We start from the raw sequence: 9279 nt of genomic DNA on the forward strand, positions 1-9279 counted from the left end.
CCAGTCTCACAGCTGCTTTTGACAAGTGTGTAAGCATCACACACTGTCACACACCCGAGGCTGTCAGTACACACACACATCACAGTCTATATACACACACAGACAGACAGACTCATACACAGCACACACACACACACACATACACACACACACACAGACAGACTCATACCCAACACACACACACACAGACACAGACACACACACACACAGACAGACTCATACACAGCACACACACACACACACACACACACAGACTCATACACAGCACACACACACACACACAGACAGACTCATACACAGCACACACACACACACACACACAGACAGACTCATACACAGCACACACACACAGACACAGACACACACACACACAGACAGACTCATACACAGCACACACACACACACATTACAGTCTATATACACACACAGACAGACAGACACACACACACACACAGACAGACAGACTCATACACAGACAGACACACACACACACACAGACACACACATTACAGTCTATATATACACACAGACAGACTCATACACACACACACACATAAGAACCTCACACACACAGACAGACCTGGACAATTCCCCCTATCACCCCCACAAACACACACACACACACACACACACATCACAGCCAACCAACCATCGGGCATATTGCACAGCCTATTGAAGCGATATTGAAGCAGTCCCTCTGAACTGTATGTGTTCATTGTTTTTCTCTCTCTGCTGCTGCAGTGTCCTATTAAAGTAATAATAATCCTTGCATTTGACACGGCGCCTGATCGCGTCACCGAGACGTCTCAAAGCGGTTTGCAGGACGTACTGTAAAGTCAGTCGACTGCCACAGACTGCGGGCGATACGCGGCCGCCAATTGCGCACAGCGACGGCTCCCAAAACAGCCGTGGATTGAGTGACAGCATTATTATTATTATTATTAATACTTTTCTTTTGAAGGGATTATTACCCCCCCAGATTATTTCTGATCTCCACCCCCCCCCCAATCCACCGCCACAGAGGAGGACATTTACAGGTCAACGGAATTTAACTAATCGTTCTGTACTGAAACTTGTGACTTCCACGCCGAATTTCTGCTGTATTTAGGTTCTTACAACAATGAATGGCTTGTGCATTCATATTCCGGGCCATTGGACGACCGAAGGAATCCTGCCCGAGAGGCACCCGGTCAATAATTACGCGTGGAACTCCATTCCGCAGTCACTTCGCCTCGTTCCCCTCGCTCGCCTCCTTCAAGGTCCGTCTCAAGACCCTCCTCCTACGCCCACCCTCCCCGGCCCTCCACCCCATCCTGATCCCAACCCGCCTGCAAATCCTCGACTGCCATCAACCGCTTGCTGGCTGTTGAGGTTCACGAGGCGGAAACGAGAGGGCCAGCCCTGAAACGTACGTACGTAGGCGGAAAAACATCTTTGTGGTAATAAAGAATAATAATAATCCTGGCACTTGGTATACGGCCTCTTTTTCACGTCGGGTAAAACGTCTCAAAGTGCTTCACGGGATTGGTCCGTAAAGTTTGCAAAGGTCACACAGACAGTCGTGAGTGAGTGAGTGAGTGAGTGAGCGAGTGAGTGATTGAGTGAGTGAGTGAGTGGATGACCGGTTGTTACTGTGAGCGTCGTGGGGTGGGGGGGGGGGGGTGGGAGGTAGGAGAGCGGGAGGCGGGGGGTGCGGTGGAGGGAGAATTGTTGTCCAAGTTATTTGCTCTGTGCGCTATCAGGTTGCAGCGAGTGTCTGTGTACAAACGCTCTGTCTCTCGAGTTCGTTAGTGACTGAATGGCACCGCGATTAGGAGGAGGGACCGGAGACGGAGCCCCCGAGGTGCGGTGCGATGCCTTGACGCGGGTCGGAAGGCAGACGGCACTATGGTTGCCGAGTGGTTGCTGAGAGGACCAGATTACACACGCAGCGCGCACACACACACACACACACAAAAATATGAGATTGGGCGACGAAAGGCTTTCTGCCGGAGGAACGATTAGATATCGCTAACGCATTAGCGGAGAAGGGTGCGGAGGCGGACGCGGCTGAGTACTGTAGGGGTTCCTGTAGCTCGGGGGTTAGACCGCTCGCCTCGCGAGCGAGAGGATCTGGCGTCGAAAGGGCGACACGTTGGGCGAGTTTCCTTCCTCCACAGAGGCCTCCGTTTCGGAGCGGCACGAAATATATTGTAAAGCGGAGCGACTGTGGACTTTGCGGGCGAAACGCGGCAGCCAATTGCGCACGGCGGCGTCCCCACAAACAGTCGTGGATTTTTTCCCGTGGTGGGGGGGATTGTTGTTAAATGAAACCAATAGTCGCCCTTATCGACGGTTATTCTCGCTCCGCGCAGGCCGGAGAAACAAATCCGCCATCGCCTGCAAGGCTCCTGACAGCACGGGCGGCTTTCGAGTGGGCGGCTGACAAAAACATAGGGTTATATTGCAGACAATGTCGAGGATCAGGCACCCACTTCACAGTTTCTATTAATAGTTTGTTAGCATAACACAAGGCTGACGGGTTAACGATTTAGTGCATCGTTAGCAATGCATAATTGACGGGAGCGTCTCTTTGTGTTTGCAGCGCGTCATCTCTACTTAAGATTCAGGTCTCGGTCGTCTCTCCCTGGCCTCAGGAGCGGTAGCAACTGAACCGCTCGCGGGGAGCTGGGATGACGACAAAGATCACCCGGAGAATCACCAGAAACGGTCCAGGATATTCGACTGAATGTCCTTTCGACGTTGAAACCGAGGTCCCGTCTGTACCCTGTTCGGGCGGACGTTAAAGATCCCACGGAAGGAAGTTTTTCCCTTGGTGTATTGGCTGACAATCTCCACACCCCCCCCCACAAATTAGCTGCCGCGCTTGCCCGCGAAATACACGATCAGCGCCCTTCACGGTAAGATCCCGCGAAGCGCTTTGAGAGGTCTCCGTGACGTGATAACGCATCGCAGCGAATGCAAGTGAATTACATGTACTGTTCAGGCCAGAGAAGGCCGTTACGGTTCCCAAAGCTCTTTATTCCATCTCAGTTATCTCGACTCGACTCCCCTGCCCCACGGCACACTTAGTCACACAGGAACAGGAGGAGGCCGTTCAGTCCCTCGAGCCCGTTCCGCCATCCTGTTAGATCACGGCTGATCCATACCTCAACTCCAAACATCCTGACCTAACAAAATATCTACCCACCGCAGCCTTGAAAATTTGAAAATATTGATTATTCATCGATAATATCACGGCGGTGGTTCCTCGCACTCAGTTGGACAGCGCAGCTGTGTCACACAGCAGCTGTGCTACTCTCCGCCTGCGACAGAGTACGGCAATAACAAATCAACACGAACAAAAGGAGAATAACACGAGGAGGAGTGACCTCCTCCACTGCCTTTAATCCTCGATTTGTTTCAGCCCCTCACGGCCTCTCTGAATCTACAATAGAATACCATCAAACACCACCTTTAAACACTCTCTCTCTCTCTCTCTCTCTATAACAGACATTATTATATAATATACAATAGACACACAGCGTGTGTATATATATATGTATATATTAAAAATAATAATTTGGTCAGTCAACCCACGGCTGTTTGCGGGACGCTGCTGCGCGCAATTGGGAGTGCTGCCCGCAAATGCACAGTCACTACACTTTACGGCGTATACCGCGAAGCGCTTGGAGACGGCTCGAAGTCGCGATGAGGCGCTACAACGAATGCAAAGATTATGATTATATTATATTATTTAGGGGCGCGACAACAACGGGCGCCTTATGACGCCGCGTAACATTATAACATTAATGTCATATTATTATATTACATATTATATTATCATATACAACAGACAACAAACACACCCACACCGGGGCAGCAATAAACATTTGAGCACAGACACCGTCCTTGTACCGGAAAAGCCGCATAAACCGATTGATTGAAGAGAGAAAAAAAATCAGAAAATAATACGTATTTTTTCAAAAAAAAAACCACATTCACATCTCCTAAAATACAAACCGAAATAAGGGTGTGTGTGTGGGGGGGGGGGGGGAGGTGTGGGGTGTGGGGTTGTGGGGGGGAGAGGTGGGGTGTGGGGGGGGAGAGGTGTGGGGGGGTGTGGGGAGGAGAGGGGTGGGGGGTGTGGGGGGAGAGGTGAGGGGTGTGGGGGGAGAGGTGAGGGGGGGTGGGGGGAGAGGTGAGGGGGGTGGGGGGGGGTGGTGGGGGGAGAGGTGAGGGGGGTGGGGGGAGAGGGTGGGGGGGTGGGGGGAGAAGTGAGGGGGTGGGGGAGAGGTGAGGGGGGGTGGGGGGAGAGGTGTGGGGGGGTGTGGGGGGAGGGTGAGGGGGGTGGGGGAGAGGTGTGGGGGTGTGGGGGGAGAGGTGAGGGGGGTGGGGGGGAGAGGTGTGGGGGGTGTGGGGGGGAGAGTGAGGGGGGGTGGGGGGGAGAGTGTGGGGTGGGGTGGGGGGGGGGGGAGAGGTGGGGTGGGGGGGGGAGGGGAGAGGTGTGGGGTGTGGGGGGGGAGGGAGAGGTGTGGGGTGGGGGGGGAGGGGGGATGTGGGATAAACATTCTGGAGAGAGAGAAAAAAAAACGATTCGAAAGAAAACTCCGCGAAATGAACGTTTAAGCAAATTGGGGACAGAGAGACGGAGTGTGTGAGAGAGGAATAGATGGATATATATATATATATAGAGAGAGGGACAGAGAGAGAGGAGAGAGGGAGTGTGTGAGAGAGGAATAACACTCACACTCAACACTCACACACACCACCACACACACTCACACTCAACACACACACACCACACACACTCACATTCAACACTCACACCCACCACACACACTCACACTCAACACACACACACCACACACACTCACATTCAACACTCACACCCACCACACACACCCACACTCAACACTCACACCCACCACACACACTCACACTCAACACTCACACCCACCACACACACTCACACTCAACACTCACACCCACCACACACCCACACTCAACACTCATACCCACCACACACACCCACACTCAACACTCATACCCACCACACACACTCACACTCAACACTCATACCCACCACACACTCACACTCAACACTCACACCACCACACACACTCACACTCACACTCACACACACCACCACACACACTCACACTCAACACTCACACACACCACCACACACACTCACACTCAACACTCACACTCACACCACCACACACACCCACACTCAACACTCACACCCACCACACACACACACTCACACCCACCCACACACTCAACACTCACACCCACCACACACACACACTCAACACTCACACCCACCACACACACTCACACTCAACACTCACACCCACCACACACACACACACTCAACACTCACACACACACTCAACACTCACACCCACCACACACACCCACACACTCAACACTCACACCCACACACACACACTCAACACACACCCACACCCACACACACCCACCACTCACACCCACACAAGACACCTCTCACAACCAAATAAGTCATCAAGTGTTCAGCCCGACAAGAAACAACAGCGCAAGACACAATTTCAGAAACGTTCTGAACGACTTTTCTTTCCAAGAAAAAAACAAATACATATATATATATATAATTTTTTTTTAAAAAATAACCTGTACAAAACTACCTGACTTTCACTGCTCTGGGCCACAGTGACGGATTTGTGCCAGAAATTTTGCACACATCTTAAAAACTGCGAAAAGATGGGGAATCCATAACTGGATAGAAAAAAAAATACAGAGGTCTTTGCACCTCCTTCAACACACAAAAAAAATATTCCGGTCTTTTGCTCAGAAAAATATTATTGCTGTTAAAGTTTTGCTAAAGAACTATGAAACAGAAGGAAAAGGGACATTCAGGGGAGAGAGAGAGAGAGAGAATATATTGACATATATATATATATATAATACAAATCTTTCACTGACCTTTGGACAGATCCATCGTTTCTTCCAAATTGCAAACAAATAAGAGCAACGAAGGTATTGGGTGACAAGTTGGCAAAGAGGTGATAGAGAAGAGGAATATGTGAGTGAGTGGGTGAGTGAGTGAGTGTGAGGAGGATGGGGGGGAAAAAAGAAATAAAATTAAAATAAGCAATGCAAGTCGCCTCGATTCCCTTTTTCTTTCTCTCTTTGTGAAAAAGAAGAGATTTTCAACTCACACTTTTTTTATAGAGGTGACAATTTTTTTTTAAAAAAGTGGGGGGTGGGTGGGGGGTGGGGGGGGGGGGGGGGTGTAAAAAAGCTTGGGTGGGAAGGGAAGAAGGAGGGAAGGTGGGAAAGGAGATAGCAGAAAGCTGCAGGAAACCATCCACAACTGAGAGAAGGTAAAATTGAAGTGCACAGAGAGAGAGAGAAGAGAGAAGAGAGAGAAGAGAGACAGACTCTCTGGTGGGGGGAGGAGAGGGGAGACTCAGAGAGACTCAGAGCTACAGAGAAAATACACAGAGGTACAGAGATACAAAGAAAATACAGAGAGATACAGAGAGCCACAGAGAGATACAGAGAAATACACAGAGATACAGAGAAATACAGAGCTACAGAGAAATACACAGAGATACAGTGCTACAGAGAAATACAGAGAAATACACAGAGATACAGAGAAATACAGAGCTACAGAGAAATACAGAGAAATACACAGAGATACAGAGAAATACAGAACTACAGAGATACAGAGAGATACAGAGCTATAGAGAGATAGAGAGCTACAGAGATACAGAGAGCTACAGAGCTGCAGAGAGAGAGAGAGATGCAGTATAACTCGATGTAATCCTCATCTGTATTAAAGCTTCCACAGCAGTCACTTCCCTTCCGCTGTTTCACAGCCCCAACCCCTCCCTGACGTAATGCACAACAGAAATCAACCAGAAAAACACACAAATTCACCCCAACACCGACTCACACTCACACACACACTCCCTCTGACACTGACACACACACACACACACACACACACACACTCCCTCTGACACTGACACTGACACAGCCTGACACTGACACACACACACACACACACAGCCTGACACTGACACACACACACACACACACACACACAGCCTGTAACACTCACACACACACACACACACACAGCCTGACACTGACACACACACTCCCTCTGACACTGACACTGACACAGCCTGACACTGACACACACACACACACACAGCCTGACACTGACACACACACACACACACACAGCCTGACACTGACACTGACACACACACACACACACACAGCCTGACACTGACACTGACACACACACACACACACTCCCTCTGACACTGACACACACACACACACACACACACACTCCCTCTGACACTGACACTGACACAGCCTGACACTGACACTGACACACACACACACACAGCCTGACACTGACACTGACACACACACACACACACAGCCTGACACTGACACTGACACACACACACACACACAGCCTGACACTGACACTCACACACACACACACACAGCCTGACACTGACACTGACACACACACACACACACAGCCTGACACTGACACACACACTCCCTCTGACACTGACACTGACACTGACACAGCCTGACACTGACACTCACACACACACACACACAGCCTGACACTGACACTCACACACACACTCCCTCTGACACTGACACACACACACACACACACACAGCCTGACACTGACACACACACACACACAGCCTGACACTGACACTCACACACACACTCCCTCTGACACTGACACTGACACACACACACACACACACACAGCACTGACACACACACACACACAGCACTGACACACACACACACACACACACAGCACTGACACACACACACACACAGCACTGACACACACACACACACACACACACACACTCCCTCTGACACTGACACTGACACACTCACACACACACACAGCCTGACACTGACACACACACTCCCTCTGACACTGACACTGACACAGCCTGACACTGACACTGACACACACACACACACAGCCTGACACTGACACTCACACACACACTCCCTCTGACACTGACACACACACACACACACACAGCCTGACACTGACACACACACACACACACAGCCTGACACTGACACTGACACACACACACACACAGCCTGACACTGACACACACACACACACACACACTCCCTCTGACACTGACACTGACACACACACACACACACATACAGGTCAATTTCACCAGAGCAACTCCACAGGCAACCAAAGGCAATCACTCACTCACTCACTTACTCACTCACTTCCCTCTAATTAAAATGTCAGCAAAATACCCTCAAATGCCTCATTCTCCCTTAGGGCAAAACTTGACCAGAATCCACATCCTGTATATACCACATCATATTGGAGCAGTTGGAGGCGGCCACACATTCAGGACATCTGACCATTATATTGTTTAAATTTAAAATACATCTCTCACTCCTTTCACGTGATATCTACAAAGAGATCCTGGAAGAGATTTTGCCTACGAATTCTTGAATTTTTCCCGGGTTATTCTTTCTCTCCCTTTTCCCTCTCCCCCCCCCCCTCCCCCAGGTGTTCTGTTGGAAATTCTTCAGCGGGACTTTATTCTTAATAATAATAATAATTCTTGCATGCGATACAGCGGCTTATCACATCGTCGAGACGCTTCAAAAAGGTCTTGGCGGGATATACCGTAAAGTGGACGGACGTAAAGTGTGTTCTGTGGGTAAAACCCGGCAGCCGGTCGCGCACAGCAGTGTCCCACAAACAGCCGTGGATCGAGTGACCGATTTTTAAACAAAATTTTGGGCTCAAGTGGTCATTATTCGTGTGTGAGCTTTGGCCGCCCAATACGGGGATCTGCCAGTGATGTCTCCTGCCCTCGCCTCCGCCCTAAATGCACCTTTCTCCCTCTCTTTACCCACCTCTCCTCCCTTTCCTCTTTCCTCCTCCTTCAGAGAGAGATAAGGTCTCCTTGAACATATTCAAGACTGAGATAGATAGATTTCTTATTGCAAAAGGGATGAACGGATACGGGGATACGGCAGCGTCAGGTTATTAGCCGGAGTTAGATTAGAAGGTCAGCCATGATTGAATGGCGGGGCAGAGGCTCGAAGGGCCGAGTGGCCTCCTCCTGCTCCTACATGTTATGCTATGTTAAGGTCAATGGCGAACCTGGCCTTTTTTGACTGAATTTAGCTAACGCAGCACAAACAGGACATTGAACCCCGTGACCTTCCCATTTTGTGCAGCTCAAAACTACCGAGTGGATAAA

General features: G+C 50.1%; 1 protein-coding gene across 1 annotated transcript in view; it reads right to left on the bottom strand.

Annotated features, from left to right (window-relative positions):
• LOC103182462 (AMP deaminase 2) overlaps positions 1–6195 on the bottom strand; it is a 32049-nt gene extending 25854 nt beyond the window's left edge. Inside the window, exon 1 of the mRNA XM_042342051.1 lies at positions 5950–6195. Within this exon, the coding sequence (XP_042197985.1) occupies positions 5950–5965 (16 nt within the window). The 5' untranslated portion in view covers positions 5966–6195. The remainder of the gene's footprint in view (positions 1–5949) is intronic.
• Between the last annotated feature and the right edge of the window lie 3084 nt (positions 6196–9279).

This window comes from Callorhinchus milii, unplaced genomic scaffold (genome assembly GCF_018977255.1).
Source record: "Callorhinchus milii isolate IMCB2004 unplaced genomic scaffold, IMCB_Cmil_1.0 Scaffold19, whole genome shotgun sequence".
NCBI classification, from domain to species: Eukaryota; Metazoa; Chordata; class Chondrichthyes; order Chimaeriformes; family Callorhinchidae; genus Callorhinchus; species Callorhinchus milii.